Source organism: Camarhynchus parvulus, chromosome 8, assembly GCF_901933205.1.
Source record: "Camarhynchus parvulus chromosome 8, STF_HiC, whole genome shotgun sequence".
Taxonomy (NCBI): domain Eukaryota; kingdom Metazoa; phylum Chordata; class Aves; order Passeriformes; family Thraupidae; genus Camarhynchus; species Camarhynchus parvulus.
Window position 1 is genome coordinate 15468997 of NC_044578.1, and position 27189 is coordinate 15496185.

General features: G+C 44.4%; 1 protein-coding gene across 1 annotated transcript; it reads left to right on the plus strand.

Annotated features, from left to right (window-relative positions):
- The first annotated feature begins 7193 nt into the window (after window positions 1-7193).
- LRRC8C (leucine rich repeat containing 8 VRAC subunit C) lies at window positions 7194-26605 on the plus strand. The gene is made up of 3 exons (XM_030953656.1): window positions 7194-7307; window positions 21610-21751; window positions 24162-26605. Exons 2-3 carry the CDS (start codon window positions 21614-21616, stop codon window positions 26430-26432), a joined length of 2409 nt encoding a protein of 802 aa, XP_030809516.1. The 5' UTR covers window positions 7194-7307; window positions 21610-21613; the 3' UTR covers window positions 26433-26605.
- Window positions 26606-27189: the final 584 nt, after the last annotated feature.

The following is a 27189-nucleotide window of genomic DNA, read 5'->3' on the forward strand; positions in this document are numbered from 1 at the left end:
CTGAAAGTTCTCTGCATAACCTCTGCTTCAGAGTAGGTCCTAGTCAGCAGAACTGATTTCCTAATGAAAATGAATGGTCAGATTTCCTGTTGCTTGTATGTCCCAAATCAGTTGTGCCCCTTTCTCCTCAGAACTGCAGGCTTCATCTCTTTCTATATAATTATTGCCTTTTACCTAGTCATTCTTTTATTATTACTGGATGGCAGCATGGACATAAAGCTCCAAACCTCTCTATTAAGACTCCATTCAAGCTAAAAATGGATCAGGTTTATAAGATAAAATCACAGAGAAGTTTATATTTTATGCTGAGATAATTTTGTACTGCTTTGTTTCAGAGTTTGCTCTTGACATCTAGGCTTCCTGTTAGCCTAGCAAAGGTCTTACAGCATGCCTATTTTCTTCATTCTTCTTTTCACAAACTAAAATAGCCTGGTGGTGTAGACACTGTCAGCATTACCTTTGTTCGTTCTTTATACTTGTATTTTACACAATAATCTCCAGGAAACAATCCTATTCCTGGAAATTCATCACATTCCATGCAGTTGTGTGGCCTCTCTGATGGTGTTTTTCAGCTGCTTTAAGTGATTCAGTGGAACTTCAATTTGTGTTTAAGATTCCTGGAAGGTTTGTCATATACAGTGCTCTAAAACCACAATACAGCAGATGAAGGCAGGCAAAGAAAAATGCACAATTCTGTCTCATAAATTTTTAGTGACCAGTCTATAGGGGAAGTTGTTTGAAGCATTGAGTTTTAAATGTCTTAAGTGTAGGTATATAATCAGCTTCTTGCTGAAAAAAGAGTCAGCGTACCACATCCATTTCAACCAACAGCTAGACCAAAACAGCTTGCATGGATATTTTATCCCCTTGTATTTGTGCTATAGTAAACAACCTTATCTCAGCTGCATGAGGACTTGTTTTATATATGTATATGGAAATACTTGCAGCCTTAATTCTGAATAGTGTGGTAGTTGTTCATATTGATAGAAAGTTTTGGCAATGCAGCCTGGACTGCTTGTCCAAGTCTGCAAATCACATCCACCAGAAACACCTCCAGCTGTGACAAGGGAAGACTGAACCCCTCAGACTATCACATTTTACTTGTGTGAAGGGCTTACAGCCAGAACATGGAGGATACAAAAGCACTTAAAGAGAAGAAAAGAAATAATGGTAGAGAAATAATGATTAAAGAAATGATAGAGACTTTTAAATGTGAAGTCGCTGACTTGGCTGAATTTGGTGTAGTCCCAAGAGAGACCAAATTACTGACAATCGAAGAAGGGTGAGAGTAAATGAAAATATCAGGTGCATGCTCTGTGTATGAGGCCTGAATAAGCATGACATTGGACTGACAATTAGTGCAGGCCACAGATTGCTATTATTTATGCCCCCTCATCGCAAAAGCTTATTCCAAACAGTGTTCCCAAACACTGCAATGAAATACATGGTCTTTTTGGCTGTTCCCCCACTGCAGTAGAGGGAAGTAGCCAGAGCTGAAATTGTAAGCTATCCCAAAGTGTTTTTTGGTGGGATGTTTTTCCAGTAGTTGGATTCAAATTGATTCTTAGTGAACTGCAAGGAGCAAATACATGACTGAAAAACAACAGTGGAAGAAACCCTTTTACCCATGAGCACTGAAATGGAGGCAAGTCTGAACACAGCAGACAGAATTGCAGTGGGTCAGAGGCGTTCCATGGCGAGTGGCTGATGGAAATGCAGGAAGCACAGTGCAGGATCCTCACGGAAATGCAGGAAGCACAGTGCAGGATCCTCACAGAAATGCAGGAAGCACAGTGCAGGATCCTCATGGAAATGCAGGAAGCACAGTGCAGGATCCTCACGGAAATGCAGGAAGCACAGTGCAGGATCCTCACCGACTTCTGCAGGCGGGAGCAGAGCTGATCTGGATCTGTGTCACGGACAAGCAGCAGCACATGAAGGCATTCATCCCTGCGTGGGCCTTGTCCTGGGACGCAGGAGGTGCTGGGAGCTGGTGCTGTCATCCATTGCCCTCCTGAGTGAGAGAACAACTCCAGGCCCAAAGGAGGCTGACGTGCCTCGTTCCCTGCACCTGCCTGACAGCGCAGCACAGCCCACGGACTGTGCCTTCACTGACACCAGACATGCTCTCACTGCTGACTGGCTCAGTAATGCTTAGCACTGTAAATCCAAAAATACTATTAGCTTGATCTAAACAGCCTCTATTGTCTTAGGAATCTCACAGCTCTTACAGCTACTGAGCTTGTACAGAAGCCACCAACACTTTTTGTTCCTTATCAGCTATATCTCTATCGGATAACCCGTATGCAGGTGAGTTATGGACTAGCTCATCCCCAATCCCCTGAGACTCCCTCTCCTGATAATCAAGAAGAATTTCAGGGAATCATTTAGATGTGTGGTGTTTTTTCAGTATTGTTCTGTTCTAGCAATTAGCACAAAACATTGTTTAAGTTTAGGCAGCCAAGACTGCTGCTATATTTTAGTGCTTTCTAATTTTGAGAATCTATTCTAATCCTGACCCTTTCCCAGCTAACAAGCATACCATATGTCTGATTACTCAGGTTTCCATGCAAAATAGGAAATTAAAAATTCCAGATGATTAACAAACATTTCTTCTTGTTTATTTTGAGATGACTGTTTTAAAATACCATGAAAAAATTTAGAGACTTCTTTCTCAAACATTTACTTTATCGTTTAGATGTGTAAAAGATATTTTCATTAAGAATGTGCTGTTTGTGCTTTTTAGAATGTGATTTATTGACACTGGTTTGCTACCAGTAAGAGATATACAATTAACTGTTTAAAGACAGTGGACAAAAGGGTGGGTGATTCCATGGTGGAATTTCAGAGGAGGGGAACTAGGCATAGACATTCTAAGCTAGTTTAATGACAATGAAAAACTTGAATCCTCTTCAAAACATTCAAGCCCAAAGCCTGATGCAAGTTGGAGCACCACCAACAGCCTGTTATCTCTGCAGGATGTCAGCCAGGGGAGCAGGTCATGTAACCAGTGACTCCATCCAGTACAGCATGGAGCCAGGATACCTCAGGAGAGGTCATTGCTCTGGCAAGCAGAGACTTCCCTAAAAGTAGAGCTTCTTTGTACTAATGTAGAGATTCTCTGCATGATTTTGGTTATGAGCAGACTAATTCAGTGAGAGGCAGAAAGTTGCTGAGAAAACCAAACACTTGAATGAGGGGAAGAGATGGTTCCCATGCAGAAGGAAGCCTGTGTGTATGTCTGATCCAGCCACAGCATTTCAGTAGAGAACATCAGAGGGGGAAGGCTGGAAGGCAGCACTGGGGCAGCCTCAGCTGCCACCTGAGGACAGCAAGCCTACTGCTTGCTTCTTGTCGAATATCCTCCACCAGAAGTGTTTGTCCTTGCTACAGCTTGTTTATTGAATCACACCCATAAGTGTGCATTGGTAGTAATAAATACCTCTGTTATTTTGAAAGTAGCAGTTGATAATTATAAAGTGCTTGCTCTGAGCTTGAGCTGCTCAGAGCATCCCTCCTGCCTCATGTGAGCTACCCCCACTCATTGCATCACATCTAAAATTAGGTAAGATGCTGTATCCTGTGAAGGCAGGGCTCAGTAGCTCAAGGCTGCAAGATCTGGACCAGGCAGACCTGCACATCTCCTCAGTTAGGAAGATATTTTCAGACAGATCACTGATCAGACAGATCACTTAATGATGATCAGAAGTGTTACAGAGGTAAAGCAGCCTTCACATCCAGGAGCTCCAGTTCAGCCAAAGAAAAATGGGAGCTAGTTCTATTTCTTTTGGTATGTCTTTAGCTCTATATTTTCTCAACAATATGTGGGGACAGCACAGCTGTCAATAGCTCTAGAGGTCTAGAAACATCTACTTGGGCCAAATTCTTCCCTGAGGTAGTTGCACTGCTTTCATTGTAATCGTACCAGTGATGAATGTGGCTCTTCTTCACTTAGGAACAACAAAAGAGCTCATGAGATTAAACATTCTTTCAATGCTTTCCTTCTGATTAAAGCAAGTTTTAGTACTTAGAAAATGCTGTGGGCTTAACAAATGGCTGTATTCTTCATCCTGCTCTGAAGCTTTGCTTCAGCGTCCCAGACTCAGCCCATAGCATCCATGCAATTTATTTTAGAAGCACTGTATTCCTGGTGCACTGCTATTCTTTAAACATCTGGTGCCCTTAATAATACTTCAAAACCACTAATCTGGGGGGAGAAGGGTTAAAATGTGAAACTAGAGAAAAACAAAGTAGGGAAAAGAAATTCTGACAGAAACTTCAAGCAGCTAAGAAGTACTGGAGCTGTCAAATCATGCATTTTGGATTTGAGCTGAATCAAATCACAGAAGCGCTTTTTCAGTGCTTCGTCTGAAAGCAATTTAGCTTTTCTATGTTAGCAGATTATGCTGTTTTCAACAGTTGTTGGAGAGATGACTGATGAAAAGCATTTTCATTGTGGGTGTGCTTCCAAGTACAAACAGAGCTGTGGCACTCAAGCCCTGGTTTCTTCCCCTGATCTCTCCTGAAGCTGCGGGTAAAGGGTCTGTCAAGCTCTGTGCAGCACTATTCCCTCAGACCCAGCTTCAGTGTGGCTCTTGGGACCCCAGACCTCAGTGAATGGGATGGCTTTGTGTTTTTTCAGAGTGCATCCTCAAATCATGAAGGGATTGGAGAGGGGGAAAAAAACCCCAGAACTCTGAGCAGGAATCAGTAGAAGATGGGGGCTGTATCCTGGCAGTTGGTGCTGAGAAAGGACTTCAGGATTAGGCATCCTGAACCTGGATCATACGTGAGAATCAGCCCATGGCTCCATGAACAGAGGATAACTGCAATGTAAGCACTGGCAGTGCAATCTGTCCCTGTGTTCAACTGAGTTTGGAGGCTGGTCTGTGATAGTTTTAACTCAGGTGCAAATCAAACTCTGCCCCTGGTTTTGTCACAGTGTGAGTGCTGCAAGGTGGCACTCAGTAGCAACAATGACACTTTGAGAATCTCGAAGTTATGAATGACAGAATAAGCCAATTGACAGTAAAAGGCCCATGTACTAAGTTAGGAGTAATGACATTTCTTACGTGATCTGTCCCGCATTCCTCTGGAGTCAATGAAAAGGAGGCAACAGTGAAATCAAAGCATGTCAAAAACTTGCAGTCATACACATGGTTGAATCCAGTTACTGTTGCCTACCATTTTAACAAAAGAAATACTCCGAAGTTACTTCAGATTTCATTGGCCTAGATGGTCTTAAAATAATGCAGGAATTCGCAAATAAATTACAGTTTTCTGCAGGCAGCAGAATTTTTCTACTAGAGCAAAGGTATTTGGAGCCCCAGTTGTGTGTTTACTATCAAATGTGTATTTTTGGGCCTTCTTCCACCAGAACTGCAGCAAGCCTCCATCCCCAAACTCAGCAGCTATATTTATCCATGGACCATGTTTTCTACTGCAGTATCAGTGACCTTGCCTGTAATTATTCTTCACAGGGGAAGCTTAGCTCAGTCCTCCAAGTACTGCAGTAACTCTGAACAAAAATAACCCCAAAGTCCACAACAGGAAACGTTAACAATGGCAGGATTACTGGCCACCATGTCACCGTAAAATAAACGAGCAACTGACAGGGAGTTCAGGGAAAAGCAGCACCACACTTAAGTAACAGGAGGGACTGACTTATGAGGAAAGATTAAATGAGCTAAGCAATGATGAAAGGGTGAATGGAACAACTGCCTCCAAATGTCTGAAAGAAGAAACCATCCAGGACAGGGAGGGATTCTCTAAGCTGCTGCCAGGAGTTAAGAGTAATGGAAAGAAACCAATAAAATGAACACAGCAGTCACCATAACTATTTTTTCAGCTCAGAAAAAGAAACCCAGTGCTTTTGTCAGTATGGAAACCTTGCTTGTTTGTCCTGTTTTATTTCTTAGCCATATCCCAAAAAGCATTGGGGGGAACACTTAAAATTATGTATGCAATTATGGTGCAATATTGCTGAAGTATTTTAGGCTGGCAGCTCTGAAGGACTGTGAGGGACCTGTGCTGACATCCTCTTCCAGCTCCTGTCACACTCAGACCCTCATTTCTTGAGGTGCCTCAGAAAGCCTTGAGGTTTCAGCTGAGAAAAGCAGCTCTGCACAACAAAGCACTTAAGCAAACACTTCAGGCAAATGATGAACCAAACTCCCACAGCTATAAATCACACTGATGATTCCCAAATGAGGAACCTGAGTCTGCCCTCAGCAGTCCCTGTAGCAGACGGTCACAAAGTACACTAAGTCAGAATTCCCCACAGCTATCCCTGGCAGACCTTTGGTTCACATGCTGATGTAGTTAATATTTTTGCAGCAAAACAGCTGTGAGGCATCATGTTGTGTTTGTTTTCATTAACTCCTCCCCAGTGGGCTTATATATTTGTATTTCCTTGTTTACATATTTGTGGTGTCCCTAGGGGGATATGCACACTACCCCTAAGGTTAGGGGCAAGTTATTGGAGGGCAAGTACCCCCCTCTGATGCAGAATTTGTCCTGTCTCTTTGCTCTGCCACAGATGTAAATCTTTCTGGAAATATTAGACCAAAGTCCCTTTAAACATGTGGTTTCTTTCAGCAGCAGTTTTCAGACTGCGCTTTTTGAATTGCTGGGCCAGAAGTTTGTGTTTCCAATTGTCACTCTCTGAGACACTTTTCCATTGTTAATGCAGTCCCAGGCGCTTTACAGCCTGGTCTCTTTATAGTCGTTCCGCGGCCCTGCGTGTTGAGGTCCAGATCTTTCCATCTCAATTTGTGCTGTCATTCTCCCGACGCGGCGCGAAGCCGCCCGCCCGCGCGGGGACGGCGACTCGCGGCTCCCCCCTCGCCCGCCGCTGCTTCCCACGGCACCGACCGCGCTCCGTGCGGGCCACGGAGCAGCCCCGGCCCGGTCCGTCCGTGCCGCTCCGCCAGCCCCCGCCTCGCCGCTCCGCCGGCCGGGGATGCAGCGGGCGCGCCCGAAGGTACCGGCGGCTCCCGGTTCCCGTTACCGGCGGCTCCGGGGCAGCGGGCGGAGCGCGGCCGTCCCTCCCACCGCCGCCGCCGGGCCCGCGGGGGCTGCCGGGCACGGCCCGACCGGCGCCCCCGGCACCGCCGCGTGCGTCAGACCGGAGACGTGGCCCCGCGGCGGCGGGGGCGGAGCGGCGGCGGGCGGAGCGCGGCTGCGGGCGGCCTCCCGGCCCGGCCCTGCCCGCCGCACTGAGCCCCGCACCGCGCCGCGGGATGTTCGCGGTGCCGCCCGGCCGCTGCCGCCCGTGACCCCGAGCCGCACGCCCGGCCGAGCACCAGGTAAGCGCTGCCGCGCCCGGCTGCCTCTCCCGGGGCGCTCCGCTGCCCGCGCCGGGGACGGGGCATCGCCACGGGGAGGGGACCCTGGGGGCCGCGCGGGAACGGAGCCGTCCCGCAGGGCTCGGCGCTGCGCCCCCGCGGGAGGAGAGACGGGGCCCGGCCCGGCCCGCGGCAGCCGGGGCCCGCCTTTGCGCGCCGGCGGCACCAGCGGTGCTGCTTCCGAACCGGGGCAGTGCCGGAGGAGCCAAACTTTATCGGGGCTCGCCGCCGGCTCCTCTCCCGCCGAGGAGCGGCCGCGGCAGTCCCCCACGCCCCATCCATCCCACCGCATCCCCCGCCGGGCGGGGCAGCCCCGGGGGTTCGCGGCACGGCGGCGGCCCGGAGCCAAGCGGGGCTTCCCGGGAGCGGGGCCGCCGAGGGGCACTGGTTGGGGAACAATCGCCGTGGAGACGGGCGGCTTGGGAAAGCCTTTGGGCAGAAGGGCTTGGGGAAAGCCCGTGGCCTCATTTTCCCCGATAATAAGCCCCAGAGCAGTCCGCAGTACGGGGAGGATGCGAGCAGGACTGGGAGGCGGCGGTCCAGCCGCGCTGCCACCGCGCCCGCCGGTACCTTCCCCGGGGGCTGCTCCGGCGTCGATATCTCGGTTTTTGAAGAGATTAAAAAAAAAAAAAAAAGCCCTATTTCTTATCGGCTTAAAACCAGCTCTGCCTTGTCGCAGAGTGATGGGCAGTTTTGCCGATTATTCATCAAGTGATTTTGTCCAGTTCATTAGAAAGAGTTGACCAAGCAAAATGAGACGCTTATGAAAGACCACTGAATGTATTCTACCAGAATTTCATGAGGGTTAAAATGTTTAAAAGTAAGGACTTTTATTGCTCAGATAAGTATGTCACTTATGGTTTGACTTTTTAATTATTTCTTTTTTTTTTTTAACTTTTGGAGTTAGTACTTCCTGTGACGAGAGATTTCAGTATTATTAGCACCACTGTTTGAAGACAATCACGTAATGTTTGCTGCCACAAAGCACTGTAGGTTTGAATGATGCTGTAAAAGATTGTACAGACAGGAAAGTGCTTTGCAAGATAGTGGAGAAAAACATGACAACATTGGAAATAAATAATAATTTAAAAATCTCCCTTCCCAATTCAACTAATTATGCATCTTACCGTCCCTCCACCCATCACCCCCCTCCTCCCTCCGGGTGTATTACAGCTGCTTTTACTTTTCTTTTTGGTATGATGAAAGCAGTTGAGAGGGTAGCACTCCCCTGGGCTCACTCTTCTTCTGGAAAAACCTATTCGCTCCTGTGGTGCAGATCAGCGTGGGGAGCTGGGCCGAGCACAGTTCTGAGATGATCCCTAATTTTAACCTGGCCTTGTATTCCTGCTGTCTCACAAGTGCCTGTGTCCCAGGGCTGCCAGCAGGGCACAGCAGCCCCGTGCTGAGCACCTGTGGTTTGTGAATCATTTCCTTTTCCAGCTACTTTCTGAGTTTGCTAAATTTGTGCCATCCATGCTGCTGTTTTCTTCCAGTCTGAATACTGACAGGCCCTGCTAGAGGTTTTACCATAGTATAACATCCTGTGTGTTTTATTTGTTATTATTTACTCTTGTAAGCAGTTTTAGAAATAAGCTTTCTGGTGGAAAGGCTAAAAATCTATTTGCTTTGTATGCCCAGTATTGGAAAAGGCTAGTGGTGGATTTCAGTGAAAAATGAAATCAGAGACTGCTAATTCTCCTTACAAGCGCTCGCTCAATGCTATCTTGCAATCAGTTCCTGCAGCAGTTGAAGTGGATTTCCTGAGGCAGCCTCATCCCACCTCGGTATCTGGCTTTTGGGGCCCACAGCAAGGAGCTGTGACGGGGAGGGGGGGCAGCATCCGGGCTGGGCAGGCCGGAGCCTTAAACAATACTCAGGTGGCCTCAGGGCCCGGGGGACAGCACAGGGAGACCCAGAATAATGGACTGGGTCACGGTGCTGGGAGGAGCAGTTCCCCTGATTGTCCACTGACCTCAGCTGCAACTGGTTGAAGTGAGCCATATTCACGGCCAGAAAGGCACTTCCCAAGGCTTTTTGAGAGCTTTGGGAAGTAAAAAAAAACCAACTCTGTTACCATCCAAACAATTCACAATAACAGGAGCTAGAGTTTAATTTTATAGTTTTTTCCTCTTTAAGGAAACCTGGTAGAAAGATGCTGTCCTCATTGTCAGAGTTGTGAAGGGCAGGGGAGGGCTGGCTCTATAGTAAACACTGAAAATGAAAATTGACCTCAGGAAAAAGAAACCTTCTAAACACTTTAAAGCCTTTCTTAATAAGTCAAAGAAGCCATTCTCATTCCAAAATAATTTGTCAAAGGACTGTTAACAAGTGTTGGATTTCACATGCTCAGCATAATGGAAACTTTACTACTCTCTTCTTCATCCTTGAGCTGTTCACCCATGGATTTTGTGCAACAAAACTCTGTTGCAGATTCAAGCTATAGTGCAGTGACTTCTGTTGGGTTTGTGTTTCTAGGACCTCTTTCTGGTTAGGAAGATACTAGGTTTGATTCAGCCTCTTGGCCAGGTGTGATTATGTCATTTGTTCCATTGCTGTCATTCATAACACAGGGCAGGCCCTTCTGCCTTCCCATCCCTAGGCAGGCAAAATGTGTTAGAGCTGTCTTTCGACCTGTCAGGCCCTAGATGAGCTTTTTGTCACTGTATTCATTTTACATTTTAGTGCCTGGCACATGCAGCTAATCAGACACAGCATAAACTTTACAACTGTGTCATTCAGAGAGTCGTAGGTTTGGACCAGGATGAGGGTTTATTTGGAATTTTTCCAGTACAGAGTTTCTGTACAGTCTCCTTCTCCCTTGAAGGACTGATTTACAACCTGGTGTTTGATCTGGTAAGATTCTTAAAAGGTAGGATAATGCCATGCATGTGCTTTGCACATTTCCCACTTGTTTGGGAGAATCCTGCCATAAGATACAGTGCATGTTTTTTCTTGGTTTTAAAGTGAAACAAAGGCCTCCCCTGCAGCACAGGACGGCACCATTCTCCAGGGCAAGTTGCTAATGCCACTGTTATGATGAGCATATAAAGTTCCACTGAATTTGAACCAGAACACGTAAAAACATTTGGTTCTGTACCACAGTATTAAAAATCCATTTCTCTCTGTCAAAGTAAACTTCTCAATTTTCCACTGACTTCCAGGTGAGCAGAATACAGCCTTTTATACCAGTTTCTAATCCTGGGTTGACCTACCATGTGCTCAAAATGGAGATGGCTAGCTCACATCTCCCTTCAGGGGCAATAGTACGTAGTGACTTTTTATTGATGAAATAACCTAAATTCAACAACCCAACAATAAGACTGCCAACGTGCTGAGAACATTTCCAATTTTATTTACTTATCACTGAAAGGAAGGTGGGAGTTTGGACTAATTGCTTGCTCTGGAGCATATGGTGAAGCAGAGCACAGGTCAAGCCCTGCCCTGAGCGTGCAGCAGTGTAAGATCCTGATACTCGTGCCATTTACAGCAGAATGCAACAGCTCAGAAGTGCAGGTTGCTGTCAGAGGGTTTGGTGCTCTGAGAAAGGACCATTATAGATCACATTTTCCAGTTGATGTGAATGTTTGATGAGCTGTCTCAGGGGTAGGTAGTTTTCACCAGTGTTCACAGACAGTATTCTCAGAAAAGCGCCTTTTTAAGTGTAATGTGACTAAAAAGAGTATTTGCTCTTTGCAGTCATTTAACCATGATGACATAATTTCGAAGACTTGCACACCTGCTGTAGTGTTGTCAGAATCCCCTCTACCAACTGCTTTTATCTCACAGTTTAGGCTTGATGAAAACTGCATTTTTTTCTGTTTCATACAGCAACAGACTTTTTGGTGGAATGAGGTTACAGGTAATCCCCCTTTGGTGGTCTATGGATGGACACTGTCCCAAAAAGGTCCAGTAGAGAAGGTAGTCCTGGTTTTCCAGTTCATGATCTTTAAAAGTCATCCTATGTGAATACCAATTCTGATTCTGTAGTTACTAGTGTATCTCTTTGAGTGGGTGTAGATCGCGTGCAATGTACGTGCTTTAATTTATCTATTTTAGTCTTTCTTATTCTTTCAGGGATATGGATGAGACCATAAGTTTATTTTTATTGTCAGGGATTTTTGTAACAAAGGATGGTTTGGGGGAAGAAAATCCACCAACTGCTTCAGGCCGAGAATACCTGTATGTTTATCAAGGTGTTTTAAGGATCCATGTTTTATGAGACTATCATGAAGTTTTATAAAGTTCTTTTGTGTTGCAGGCAAGTAGGAGCAAAAAAGATTCTTTATATGAAAAAGTCTCCCAAATCATGAAAACAGGAATTCTTTAATGTTTTTGGCTCACTCACTGCATAAAATGTTTTTAACTAACTTGTTAGATGATTGAGCTGCTTAAGACTCAGAATGGACCTTTTGTGCTTCCTGTCCCAATTAGGAATTAATTTTTAATTATATCAGCTGAACATTTTTAAATATGAGCACTTGTATTAGCCTCAGGCGCCTTTTTTTTTTTGAGGAATGGCACTGATTTGTGTACTATTGTCTGTTCTGAGACATTTTAACAGCATTGTTTCTGTCTTCATTATCTGAGTATGTTAGAATTGTTTGTGGAAAACCTGGTATAACTTTGATTAAAACTTGATGTGATTTTATTGTTTAGATTTGTCTCAGTTGTTTAGATTTATTTCAGGAATACTAAAATATCACTTACTGGATTGTTACTTGCTTGCTGCTTTGGTTTGCTGTTAAAAGCTTTTACTCACATTAAAACCATTTTGCAGCTCTGGAGAGAGAACAGGCATCTTGAGTGATAGCCCTGATAAACAAAGAATGTTACTCCCAGAGCTGAAAAATGGTAAGTATTGCCTTTGAAGTAGTCTTTGACATGGAAATGTGTGGAGTGTACTTCTCGTTAGATTTGGAGAAATAGCTCAGCAAAGCCAAGGCTCCACACAGACTATGTGCTTGGTATGGAAAGAACTCCTGTTGATTTCACTGAGACTTTATCTGGCAGAATCTTGCACTGAACATTTTTTTGTCTTTAGTCCAACCAAACTGAAGTCAAAGAGCTGCTGACAATAGGAAGTCTTTTTGGTGTGTAATACATGAAAAAGTGCTATGACTCAGTTGGAGCTAACAACAAAGTTATTGTCTGGGATTCATTGCCAAAGCAGCACTTACTGTATATGTAGGTGGAAATTGCAACATATATTTTGAAATGCAGTTTATTAAAGTCACTTCCTCTTTATGTCCTTTATGTCTTCTTTTTACAGCCCTTATGTCTCCTCTGAGTTCTGGGTTCAGGTCTTTGAGCTTCCACTGCCACAGCAGATGGTACCAAGAGCAGAGCACGGGCATTTGCTGCTGAACGCCCCCCACGCTCTATCCTGGCTGTTAGGCAGGAGGGCAGCTGAAACCTAACTGGATTGCAGTGTGGGCCTCAGAAGCTTGGAGGGAAAGGAGTGGACTAGGTATTCAGCATGTTTCTGGAAGTTACACCCTTTCCAGTTCTCTCCAGCACTAAATCCTCCGTTGGCATCTTGCCCACGGTTGTGGTCCTGTGGAGCTGCAGCTCTGGGGGAGCTCGGTTCTGGCAGCTGACATAAAGGAACACAGATTTCCAGATGTTGGTTGGGACCTTGCTGGAGTTCAGATGGCACAGCCTAGCTGTCCCCAGTCAGTGCACCTGATAATGAAACCCCTTCCCTACTCTGAACAGCTGTCACACAGGGGACACACATTTTGTAGAACCGCCAAATGATGGGTACTGGAATAATGTCTTCTGTGAGCTAATTGTATTTTGTCTGTTCTCCAGATTGGTAAACTAATACCAACTGTGACCTTTAATTTTGGTAATGTGTAGTATGAAATCAAATTCACTTCAGTGGCTTTTTAGGGGAGTTCTGACATGCTATCAGTTTGGATTCAGGCATCGCAGAAAACTGGAAAAAAGCCATGTTATGATTTTGTAGTACTATTCATTCATATTTCCCACCAAGGGTACTAAAGAAAGTGGATACCTTTCTGTTTTGCAGCTAGAGAAGTGGTGGCATGGCAGGTTGATGTGGCATGCACAGGCTGTCCATGTCCCACTGGGGACTCCTGACTCACTCTCTGTTGTTCCTCCAGGTCACATTCCCTCACCAGCTTCAGCCACAAGGACATGGATTTGCTTGAAAATACTGTAAACTCATGGGCTGTTAAAAATAACTGTTTGGATGCAAATGGTTTGTTTTTAATGTCTTTCCAGTTCCTTTACATGGGATTTATGCTTAAGAAACAGCATCATTTGTTTGTACTTCTTACTTCAGAGTGATGCTATTTCTTCCTATGAAAATCTCCATTGCAGTCAATGGAACAAAAAGGGCGCCATCATCTTTCAAACAGTGGCAGCACAAGGCAATGTTCAAAGTAGTTTTTCCAGCCAAAAAGTTTATGCCTTTTTAAAAATTATTTTTAAAATTGAATTTTATATTACAGGAAACACCAATGGCAATAAAACCTAGCAGGGAAGCTGGTCTCCTGCAAATACAAGAAGTCAGTAGCCGAGGTTTTATTGTGTGTTACATGGGAACTGACCAAGCACCTACACTTACCAAAATGCTGGACATTTTGGTCAGTGCAAACATGTAGCAAAATAATTAGCAAAACTGAATGTCAGGGTAGTTCAGACATTATTTCACTGCCTGTACAATGTGTATGAGAATACACGGATAAGAATGGTACATAAACCTCTTGGGAATTAAGAGTTACTAATTCCAGTCCTTATCATCATATTTGCCTGTTAGTCTAATCTTAGTTTCCCTGGCTTGGTGTCTTGTCCCTGCATCTACTTTTAGTCCTCTCCTGGTTAGGTGATGAAATGAAGCAGGTCCATTATCTGTTATCTGTGGTGCCAGCACAGGCAGTGCCAGGAGCTGTGAGGGGTTTCTGGGCACATGCTGAAAATGAAGTGTTCATTTGCTAACATCAAAGGACACAAACCCACAGTTTCCAGAGGTTTATGAATGAGCCACCTGTAGGCAGCTGTTCACACTGCAGTAAAACTCTGTTCCCAGGTCAAATTTTGGGACATGGGTGATCTGAAAAGTTTTAAATAAAAAGACCACAATTTTTGTAGGGTTCACATCCAATTTGTTTTCCTAAGCTTGTTTCTAGAATGGTTTCTAGAATGGAACAATTGCTGGCTAGATCTTTGTTCAAATTGTGTGTTAAATTACACAGGTTTTTCCTTACAGTTGTTTTGGGCACCCAGTCCCACTGAAAAATACAAATTTAACAAAGTTATATTCAACAGAATATATGACTGATGATAGCACCAAGCCATTTTCATGCCAGGCTGTCTATCAGCTGTCTAGAGGAGATTGTTGCCCTAAGCCCTGGGGCTCTGCACAGACCAGTGATTTTGTTTAAATATCCTCTCTGAGAATACATCACCATCAACCTGACTGCAAAACTCCCTTACTCATGTTTAGTTAACTGTCTCGGTGTGCAATTCCAAAGCAGGTAAAATAGGAATGCAAAATTCTGCTTCTCAGTGCAGCCTCAGGCCCTGTGCTGAGAAGCACTCCAGCTTAACTTCGCCTCCTGGCCCATGGTAGCTGAGGCCAAACAGCACAAAACACTTGAAAAGTGACTTTATGGTATTTGTGGAGAGTAACAAATGTTTACAATGAAGGATGAGGGGTTGGGAGTGTGCAATGCCTTGTCCTGTGTAAAACCCTCTGGCCCCTGCACACGTGCCCACAGCCCTTGGGCTCTGCTGAGTCCCTGCTGCCAGGTCACAAGTTTGTTTTGTGTTAAATATGAGCTATGCTCTGTTCCTTTAATGAAGATGGATGTGCAGTAAATCATGTATGGGAACCAACACAGAGACCTTGCAGCACTATTCCCAAAAGGCATTTCATAATTTACCCTAACATGAAATATGTTTAAAACAGCCAGGAGAGCAGCACTGGCCTAGCATTTTCTCCTGTCAGTAGATCTCTGATGTGAAACACCAAGCAGTGCCAATCTGAATTGGCTCTTGAGGACATCTGAGCTTTGATCCTTCTGTTATACTCAGCTGGGCTGCAGTTGTGGTCCTGCAGCCTCCAGCCCAAGGCTCCTCTTGCCAAAAAGAAAGCTCCTGCCCTAGTGGGGATCAGGGCTGTTCCCCTGCTACCTGGGGTTTGATTGAACTCTGTGCCACTCTTGGAAGGTGGTGATGCTGATCCTGCATCTGAGGAGGATTGATGGGATGTCAGGGAAATGAGGTTAAATGTCAGCAGGCTAATCATTTGAACATCTTTTCTAGTCAACTTAAGAATTCCCACCAACTTTTTGTGCTTCCCAGCTGCCAATATCACTATTTCTTTCTCTTCCAGCTATTTTCCTTCTCCTTTTTCCCACTGGTGTGTAATTCATACCCTGCCCTTGCCATACCAGCACTTTCTGGATGATAGTTGCCTGTTTGACATCCAGGGGCCCCAGTTCTGGTGCACAGCTTTGGTTGTTTCCCCAAAACAAGAAATGGATGACTCTAATTGCTTCAACACATGTGACATGATTGAGTAACCAGTAGTGGAAGGACAGAATGGCCAAGGGCTTGACTTCTGGTGAGTAACACCTGTGGCATGGCAAACACAGCCCTGGCAATCCTGGTCTCCTGCCTGAGCCCACGAAGCAGCAGTGACTCCACTTCTCTGTCACATGAGGGTCAGCAGGGCACGGAGACAGGCTCTTGGGCTTTGCTGGGGGGGAGGCCATGGCCAGGGCATGCGCTGGCTGCTGTCTGTCACCCATAGGGTGACACCAGGCAGTGCCTAGGGAGGGGTGCAGAGCAGCTTTAGCAGCACGGTGCAGGCAGGCTGGGGGCCAGCTCATCATGGTGGGGAGCTGCTGGGGCTGTGCTCAGTGAGGAGCTCGTGCTGTCAGACCTGCCTGGCTGGGACTAAGGCACAGCCTCCCAGTTACTCGCTTTGTTTTGCTCACTGTGCTGCTCTTAATTGCCGTGTCTCTACAGGCTGTGCCTTGAGAGCCTGGGTGGGGCAGTGGGAGTGCCGTACTGGTGTCACTGGTGGTGCGGCTCTCCCAGCAGCGTGGCCCTTGAATTCTCCTGAGGGCTGCTCCAAACCACTCCATGAATGAATGGAGGGACTCTGTGAGAATCCGCTTAAAAATAGCCACAGTCACCTAGCGACAGCTGGGCCTGGGGCCTGGAAGGTGCTGCAAGCCAAAGGCAGCTTTGTTCAGCCTTGTCCCAGAGGGGCTGTTTCCTGTGCATTAATGCTTTTGCTTTTGAAGAGTCTCTCAAGACACAAGCTGAATGCAGCTTAATGAGGAGGCGTGTCAATTTCCGTGTCCCCGTCTGTTTGTCCGTCCAGCACGGTGTGTCCTGGCTCTGACCAGGTCCCTTGTGTGCCGCTGGGCACGAAGCTGTGCTGAGCTGTGCTGAGCAGCTCACAGTGCCGACCTGAAGCACTAAGGCAGGGCTTGGCTGTCCCCAGGGCTTTCGGCCGTGCTGTGACAGCGAGCCGTGCCAGCCGGGGCACCGCCATCCCTTGGGCTGCTGGCGCTGGTGGCAATCAGGCTGGTTGGTGGCAATCAGGCTGGTTGGTGGCAGTCAGGTTGGTGGTACCTGGGCTGGCTGGTGGCAGTCAGGCCCCCAGAGCCCCCTTGGGCAGGAGGTTCGTGCATTGATTTCCATTGATTCTGCAGTGGACACCACGTGGGTTGGCCGGTGCCCCGGTTTTCTCTTTGGCCACACTGGCAAGAGCCATCCTTACTCCCAAACTGTCCTCACTGCTTTCCTTTATTCCCTCTGATATAAACCAACTGCTGAGAGGCTGGCTTGCTCCGCTCTGCAGCGCTTCACAATCAGCCTTTGATTCAATCTGTTGATTTATTAAGTCTAATTTGGTTCCAATACTTTTATCTCTGACTTGGATCCATTTATTCTCCTTGGCTCTTTTAGGTCACATCAATTTGTTGTGTCTCGCCCCCAGTCTCCTATGCATTAGCTGATTCCTGTAGTTGGGTTTTCTGATAGAGTAGGTACTTGTAGGTCCTTGCACTTGTATCTGGATTCAAGTATTTAATCTTATTATGACATATTCATTTTCACTCATCAAGTTTTCTACATTTCTTAGAAATTTTAAAATAAGAATCACTACTGATTTCTCTCCCCTCCAGTGTTCTTGTGGGTTTTTTTTTTTTGTTTGTTTCTTTTGGGATTTTTGTTACTTTTTTGTCCCTGTTTGGTTTTTATTATTATTATTTTTATTTAATCTGGCAAATCCACAGCTCTGTTCTACAGCACTGCTTAACAGCCAGTACAACTGTTTTTTAATCCAAGTTCCTTTTTTATTTCCTTCTTGTAGCTGACTAGGAGGTGATTTATCTCATGTACCTTTTTATTTTCTCTAGGGTGTGAAGATTATTTAAAATGCAGGAGAAAAAAAAAGAACATGTTCTGGTTTAAATTGAAAAGAATTTCCAATATCTAGAGCTCTAGTATTTACTAAAGTAGGTTAGAATAATACTTTATGATAAGTCAGATGCCACATTTCAGCTACAATGTCCTGTGCAATTAAATAACATGTTGAGTGTGAGTGAACGCAAATTAGTAATGCAGTCTTAGTCTGAAATGTTCAACCAGCTGAAATGTTGAACTCCTTGTCTTTTATCTCTTTGTTACAAGGAGAGATAAGAAGCTACAGTGCATGGTGTGCTGTCCCAGAGTAAATGGTGTGCTGTGACTTGGGCTGCAGTGTGACTTTTTAGCATCCCTTGATTATTTCAAATTGATGATTGACTAAATCCTTTTATTTTGTGCAGACCTGGTTTGTGTGTGATTATAAAGGAGTCTGGCAGTGGTGCACCTTTGGGTGTGCGAAAGAGCTGTGCTTTGGACATGGCCAGGAGGGATTTTTCAGGATTGCTCTGAGCCAGGGGAACCGACCTGCTGTGTCATTTCTGAGGTCTGAGTTGCTGCTGATAGTTGTCCTTTCCATCCCTGGAGAAGCCAGAATGGAAACAAAAGCTAGAGGGAAGTGGGAGACAAATGAAAAGTGACTTGGTGTCATTTTGTTCTGCGTGCAGATGTCAGCAGTGCTGGTTAGCCTAGGCTGCTCTGCAATTCTTTCCAGCATTTTCCCTGATTCTTAATACAGCAAGGGGAGAAGCAATAGGGTTCCTCCAGTGAGTGTTGGAAAATGGTTTCCCTACTTTGTCACATTCAATTGCCATTCAAAGTTTCTGTGAAAATCTTTTTTCCCCAAAGCTAAAAAATCATCTGTCAGTAGACGTTGTTGGCTTTTTTACTGTTATTTTATGTGCAGTACTACTGTCATCATTCAGTAATGTTTGTTTTCTTTTTTTAGCAATATAGGAAAACATTAGTGGCCGGCAGGGTTTGATGTCTGGTGCTGGACAGCAGACCTTCCACCCCCAGAGATGGGTTTTCTAGAGGGCCTTTTTGTGTGCAGCTCTGCCTCTGCTTGGCCCATTAATGGGGGTAACAGGATGTGCACTCTGCTAATGAGGAGTCATGCTATGCAAACAACAGCCTCTGAAGGGAACAAGGGATCAGGGCAGCATGTGCTTGTGGTATCAGAACCTATCTGCCTTCATCTAAATTCCCCACGCATCACTTGGGAGAAATAAAGCAAATATATGATACAACAAAGAGCCCTAAAAAGACATAGTGAAACCTATAACAAACAACAGCCAAAGGATTTTTTGGTCTGACAGTTGTCCCTGCACAGTGATTTGCAAGATAGTTTCCAGTCCCATCTGCTGTCAGGCACTGCCCTGATTCAGTGCTGCCACCTTTCATAACACCATGGCTCAGACCCACAGTTGCTTGGGTGTCTAACCAGCGACTCCTGGGTCTCCCCACATTTCCGTGCATATGAGCACTTGTGTTTTGTCAAGAATCTCCACTGCAGGAAACATAATTCTGTCTTTACCTGACATTCAAATTGTTTATCCTTTTGAAAAAAACACCTTACAAATAGGATTTCTAGAGGCTGTGCTATCAGAATATGAAAAAGCACTCCTAAGCCATTATTGCAGGGGTGGGAAGAAAATGTGGTGGTTTTAAAGCAATCTGTTGATAGGTATTCTTGGGTGTACTGATGGCATTCCACTCAGTCAGCCAGCTGGCCTCAAAACCTGAGCCAACAGTAGTATATGTGTTACAAAACTTTGAGCAGGACTGTTGCATGGCAACTGCTTAGCTAACATTTGTATTAGTGGATTCCTTTGAGAATTTTCTAAGTTTTTCAGTGCTTGATTGAAAAAAAAAAAACTTACCAGCAGCTACTCAGTCACCTGCATTTTATGTGGAAATGAAAAAGAGAGGGGTAATTCCTTACCAATGGCAGTGAAATGCATATGGGATGGAAGACAGATTGTGTATGATGTTCTTCAGCTCAGGGGCCACTGGGAGCTGCCAGCAGAGGTTTAGCTGATGGAGTGCTGGGCATGTACTTAAAGCTACATGGGGCACTTCTAATTGATGAGATCCACTTTTGCCACCAGTATTTATAAAAGAAGAGTGAAAGGCAACAAAGCTTTGTCCCAGCAGCCGTACCAGCTTTTCTCTGCTGTAGAGGTATATCTTCCCTTGAATGTCTGCTAACATTTGCAAGACAAGCACACAAAAAGCAGAATTGTGGTCCCTGGCTGCCTGCCATTTGATAACAAATGCTGCATTCCTCTTCCAGCACTGCAGCAATTCAGGCCTGTTGGCAAGGATGCTGCCAAGCCTCTGACCTGGCTGTGTGAAGTCAGGCTTGCATTGCCATCATTTTCACTGATGGTCTATTAATTTGAAAGTGGTATGGAGGACAGCCTGCCTTCATCTTGGGGAGTGCCAGTTGTGCAAGAGGTGTGTGTGGGTGTCATCTGGCATTGTAGCCTGGACCCTGGGGACAGACTTTAGAAGGACAGGAGGCTGAGAGAGGATTCTCCTGTCTGGCCAAGTAGTGCTTAAAGCAACATGGAAGGGTTGCAAGAGGAGAGAGGGGCAAGAATCAAAAGTTTTTATGCTACTCAGCTGCAAAGCCCCAGGCTAGCTATGACACAAGTTCCTTTACAGACTTCACCTTATGCCTTTGGGGCCTGCAGTACCTCCTGAGGATCAGATGGGCAGGCAGAGACAGAGCAGTGCCTGAGAAGGTGCCAAAGGGAACATCCTTCCACACATCTATGGCCAGTTAGTGGGGGTCAGTTTTAAATCCTTAGGATGGCTGTACACTTGCAATGAATTGCAGCCATTAGGGCTTGAATCGTTCCCTTCCTGTTCCCTGGCTCTGAATGAACTGAATCCTCTAAGTTCCTGAGCAGCCTCTCAGCAAGTGTGTGCTTATCACTAAGCCTGCACAGAAATGGACATCACCAAACCCACATTAATGGGTCCCAGTGTGCCTCTGAATCAGGATTATAGACTTCCAGTGTTACTGTGATATGAACTGATTGTGATGAGCATTTATGATGTTAGTTAATGGACAAATTTTGTTAATTGCCCTTGGGAGTATTTTTGTTACATTCCCATCTGAATTTATCTTTCCACTGTAACTAAAGGAGTTTCAGTACTGGTTTGATCTCAGGGATTCAGTTACACAGTATGCTGTAGGCTTTAATATCAGTTGCTTTGCCTGTACATACTCATGTGTTAGCTGATTTTTCAGAGAACATGATGATGTAAGCCTACACATCTGAGGTGAAGATAAAGCCCTTGATCTGGCTGTAGTTTTGGTTACATAAACCACTTTAGGAACTTGCATTCAAAACATAGTAGATTCAAAATTGCAGTGAATATGCGCAAAAATATTTCAAAGCATTCCTGAAACCACTATGAATAAAATGGAAGTGAATGAAACTTGATAGCTAAAAAGGTATGTGAAGTTTGATTGCAGGACAAGCATTTCAGCCAGACCTTTGAGATCAAGGCTAATGTGTGTGATGCTGAACATCTCTATCTACAGAATGGGCTGATTTTCAAGGATGCAGAAGGCCTCACTGACCCATCATAGATGGCTGGAGTCAACAGGGAGAGGGATTTGCCTGCCTGCATGGATGGCATTGCAGGCTCTCCATTCCTCCCTTCCAGGAGCTGTGTAGTGACAGTACGAGCATCCCTCTTCTGAGGTGGGGTGTCAGTAGCTGGGAGCTTCTGTGCCACGTCTGGGGGTTCCATTTTCAGGGGAGTGTTTTTCACTTGCTCTTACAGGGTGAGGGGTGTGATCTGCAGAGGCTGAGCTGGCTGTGCTGTTTTGCAGGAGGATGATTCCCGTGACCGAGTTCCGGCAGTTCTCGGAGCAGCAGCCGGCGTTCCGCGTGCTGAAGCCCTGGTGGGATGTGTTCACCGACTACCTCTCGGTGGCCATGCTGATGATCGGTGTCTTCGGCTGCACCTTGCAGGTAAAGCACAGGCGGGGACTCCTGAGAGCTTCTGGGCTGCTGAAAGAACACCACAGATGAGGGTGGGTCTTGGAAGGATGCTGTCCCATCTTGTTTTATCTCTTGGGCTCACCATGAACAAAGCAAAAATGTGCTGGTCCCAGGATTAAAGCTGTTTAAGTAGCAACATCAAATAACACAGACCAGACTTTTAGAGCTGTGAATCAGCAGACTTGCATAGAGTCAATGGAACTGTGCCAACTAAGATAAGAGCTGTTGGTTTGGCTGGTGTCTGCATCACTGTTTTCACCTCAGTTTGGCATAACAAAACAGATTATCAACTTCAGTTCTTTTTTGTTACCATTTTTGCTATTTGAAAGTTTTAAAAATGGAATTTTGTAATTCCTGTTTTTCTTTATTTGGCAGATGTTAATATTATTTCTGTAATTATGCTTTTAAGAGATTTGAAATTAATGTGCTGATTTTATTAATGACACCCACAGCTAATATTATGTCTCTTCCATTCCAAAATGTCTCTGAGGATGCTTACACATAAACAATTTACATTACTGTCAGTCACTGTTAGTTACATTTTGCTGAGGAGCCAAAAGCAGAAAAGAAATGAAATATACAAAAATATAAAGTTACAGTACGGGTTCAAACATGAATCTCACATTTCTTGGCACAACTTTGAAATGGAGCTAAAGGGACACATTGACAGAGCTCTTATTTCAGAGGAATTTTCTCATTTACATGGCCTAGGATTTAGATATACTATATCTCAAATTTCACATGGAACTCACTGTAGTTTTGCCTGTATTCTCCATTCTCAAGTATTTTCAGTTGATATAACATTCATGTTTAAAAATCTCTTTATATAGAGCTAAATTTTGCATTACTAGATGTTTGCTTAACCACAAAAAGTAAATAATCTGTTATATCTGTTTTAAGTTTACCTGCTTGATTGGAGAAAGCACACTGGAAAATAATGTTTGGAAAGACTGAAATAATAGACAAATTGTTTTTTATTCCAACTTATTGTGAGATACATAAATCTAGGATGTAACTGAGGGTGTATATCACAGCAGCAGACACTTTACAGACATAGAGTAACTACAGAAGCTTTTGATGTGTTTGAAGTTTTTGTTGTGGCACTGATACTGTTCAAAACATGTGTGGTCTTATCTCAGCATCTCCCTACACCAGGGTTGTTCATCAAGGATCATCTGATTTTGGTAGCTCTTGTTGGATACCTTATATTTAGTGCTTTCAACAGCCATGATGTCAAAGAGTACATCTACACTACACACATTCTTAGTTTGGGCTAACCACAGGTAGTCATTCAGGGCAAGTAAGAGAGCTCTTTGGTTTATCACATGGATTAGCATTTTAGTTCAGACCAGGGAGCCTTGCATTGAACTCAGAACTGTTATCCCAAATTAAACCAAAGGTGATTGCTCCCTAGAGGCACTTTGACCTCAGCTTGTCAGCATGGATGACCATCCCAGATTAAGAAAACTTCTTGTTTGTTTTTTTTTATAGACAGACTCAAGAACAGAGCTAGATCATTTCCCCCAGGTGTGTAGTCCATCCTACAGAAGCCCCCCATAGACAAGGACTTTGGACAAGGGCATGTAGTGATAGCGCAGGGAGTAAGGGCTTTTAGCTGAAAGAGGGTAGGTTTAGATTAGCTATTAGGAAGAAATTCTTCACTGTGAGGACGTTGAGGCAGTGAAACAGGTTGAAGTTCCCAGAGAAATTGTGGATCTATTCCATCCCTGGAATAGTAGATTATCTTTAAGGTCCCTTCCAACCCAGATCATTTTATGATTCTATGAGACTCTATGTATATGTGTGAGAAACCAAATAAAATTTATATCCATACTCACACAAATGCCATCAAAGAACTGTCCTTATCTGTCTTTATCAAGACTGAAGATTAATAATGTCCCTGCATAGATAAGCTCACATTAGCCCTTTGTCAGCAATTTTTGGTGTGATAAGACATCACAGTGTGAGAGTATAGCCACATGAATGCAGTTGTGCTGCTGTCAAGCCTAAGCTATCTCTGAACATCATGTAGCCAGGGTGAGTACACCTAGCAGTAACAGTCTGTCTCTGGGGAGAGCAGAGCAGGAGATCCCTGGTCTTTTCTGGAATAATTCCCCTCATTTCTCCTTTTTCTGGATTGTGTCAATGCCCTCTTATTCAAATTATGGAAAGCTAGCTGTAGATAGAAAGGGCTGGCCTAGTTCTTGGCACACAGAACAAGAGTCTTGTTGAGAATAATAATAGTGCAGCCTGTGAGGACAAGTAGCAGGCTGTGTGGAGGAATGCCTGGCAGCTGGAGGTACTCCAAGGACAGCTACCCATTGGTGCTGCCACCATTGTTTGTACATCAGTTCAGAAGATGTCTTTTTGTGTGTTCCAGGTCATGCAAGACAAGATAATATGCCTTCCAAAGCGCGTCCAGCCTTGCCAGAACCAATCTAACAGTTCAAATGTGCTTAGCACAATGCCAGACACCACCCCCCTTCCCCCACCGAAGCCATCCACCCCTCCAGCTACAGTGGAAATGAAAGGACTCAAGACTGACTTGGACCTTCAGCAATACAGCTTTATAAATCAGGTGTGCTATGAACGGGCTCTGCACTGGTATGCCAAGTACTTCCCTTACCTTGTCCTTATACACACACTGGTCTTCATGCTGTGTAGTAACTTTTGGTTCAAATTCCCTGGATCAAGCTCCAAAATTGAACACTTCATTTCAATACTTGGGAAATGTTTTGATTCTCCCTGGACAACGAGAGCTTTATCCGAAGTGTCAGGGGAAGACTCTGAAGAGAAGGACAACAGGAAGAACAACATTAACAAGTCCAATACTACTCAGCCAAGCACTGAAGGCACTTTGGTCAAGACACAGTCTTTAAAATCAATCCCTGAGAAGTTAGTTGTGGATAAGGGAACACCTGGGGCATTAGATAAAAAAGAAGGTGAACAGGCCAAAGCACTGTTTGAAAAGGTGAAGAAATTTCGACTGCATGTTGAGGAGGGTGATATACTCTATGTCATGTACGTTCGCCAGACTGTACTTAAGGTAATTAAATTCCTTATTATTATTGCTTACAACACAGCACTTGTCTCAGAAGTTAATTTTACAGTAGTCTGTAATGTTGATATTGAAGACATGACAGGATACAAGAACTTCTGCTGTAATCACACGATGGCACATCTGTTCTCTAAACTTTCTTACTGCTACCTGTGCTTTGTAAGCATCTACGGCCTGACATGCCTTTATACACTGTACTGGTTGTTCTACCGTTCACTGAAGGAATATTCTTTTGAGTACGTCCGGCAGGAGACGGGAATCGATGACATCCCAGATGTCAAGAATGACTTTGCCTTTATGCTTCATATGATCGATCAGTACGATCCTCTCTACTCCAAGCGCTTTGCTGTCTTCCTGTCTGAAGTCAGTGAAAATAAGCTGAAACAGCTGAACCTAAACAATGAGTGGACTGCAGATAAACTGCGACAGAGGCTGCAGACAAACTCCCACAGCCATTTGGAGCTACAGCTTTTCATGCTTTCTGGACTACCAGACACAGTGTTTGAAATTACTGAGCTGCAGTCTTTAAAACTTGAAATTATTAATAATGTAATGATACCAGCAACCATTGCACAGTTGGACAATCTCCAGGAGCTCTCATTGCACCAGTGCTCTGTGAAGATCCACAGTGCCGCCTTGGCTTTTCTGAAGGAGAATCTCAAGATCTTGAGCGTCAAGTTTGATGACATCAGAGAACTTCCACATTGGATGTATGGCCTCAGAAATTTGGAAGAACTCTATTTAATTGGATCCCTAAGTCATGATATTTCTAAAAACATTACACTGGAGTCTTTTCGGGAACTTAAAAGCCTGAAAGTTCTACACATAAAAAGTAATCTGTCCAAAATCCCACAATCTGCAGTTGATGTTTCAAGTCACCTGCAGAAACTGTGTATCCATAATGATGGCACTAAGTTAGTAATGCTCAACAACCTGAAGAAAATGGTCAACCTGACACAGCTGGAATTGGTTCATTGTGATTTAGAGCGCATACCTCATGCAGTCTTCAGCCTTCTCAGTCTTCAGGAATTGGATCTAAAGGAAAACAACCTCAAATCCATTGAAGAAATAGTAAGTTTTCAACATCTGCGAAAGCTGACCATTCTAAAGCTGTGGTACAACAGTATAACCTACATCCCAGAGCATATAAAGAAACTCACCAGTCTAGAGCGGCTTTCCTTCAGCCATAACAAAATAGAGGTTCTTCCGTCCCACCTGTTCCTATGCAACAAAATCAGATACTTGGATTTGTCTTACAATGACATTCGCTTTATCCCACCAGAAATAGGAGTTCTTCAGAGTTTACAGTACTTTTCTATTACTTGCAACAAAGTGGAGAGTGTGCCAGATGAACTGTACTTTTGCAAAAAACTTAAGACTCTGAAAATTGGGAAAAATAACTTGTCAGTCCTTTCACCTAAAATTGGTAATTTGACATTGCTCTCCTACTTGGATATTAAAGGCAATCACTTTGAAATCCTCCCACCTGAGCTTGGTGAGTGTAGAGCTCTGAAGAGGACTGGTTTCACTGTAGAGGACAACTTGTTTGAAACTTTGCCTTCTGATGTCAGGGAGCAAATGAAAGCTGAATAACTTCTTGCTCAGTTTTACAGAAATAACACTTCTACCAAAAACACTCTAGAGAATGCATACTCTGATTATGCATTTAATTTGTCGTTATTTTTTTCTTTTTCAAATCCTTTCTGTACAAACAAATTTGGAGTAAGGAGTACATATATTTTTAAATAAAATTTTCTCATATTTTTTCACTGTTTTAAGATATTTTTAGTTTGTTTTGCCCTCAAAACATGGGCATCTGTAACTTAATTTTTACTGGTAAATGATTTTGTCTGCTGGTATTTCTTTCCATTTCCTAATACCACCAGGGAAACTGTGTTTAAGACGTATGCTTTGGGTTGCATAGTTTGTAAGAGATTATTTTATTGTCTTCCTAGTTATTGTTAATCCCTTAGGACATGGTCTTCAACAGGTGGTGCTGCAGGTGTTGAATGCCTTTGTTTCCTCTTTTCTTCAGTGGCAGTAGAAGGTGTTCAACATCTAACAAGATCAAATCTAGGCTGACAATCCCTTTTTAGTTACAACAGGGTTTTCTCAGATGGTCAAAGCAAGTGGAAAAGGTTCTTTATGTATTTTAACAGGTGAGAGGGAGCATGCAGAACTCCTTCAGGGCCTGTTGGCCATTCACACAGTGCACTGAGCAGGAGGCACTCACTGTGATTTCCTCTCTGGTGCAGGAAGAGTAAGGTCACAGTTCACAGTGGAATCGGGACCAAAGTGACTCATGTAAAGGTTTTCCTAACATTGCAAAGGGATGTGGCTGCCCATTTCC

Bases quoted from the DNA above. Each gene is read 5' to 3' on its own strand.
- LRRC8C (XM_030953656.1), top strand. From the start codon at position 21,614: ATGATTCCCGTGACCGAGTTCCGGCAGTTCTCGGAGCAGCAGCCGGCG. The intron at 21,752-24,161 runs GTAAAGCACAGG...TGTGTGTTCCAG, and splicing joins TCTTCGGCTGCACCTTGCAG to GTCATGCAAGACAAGATAAT.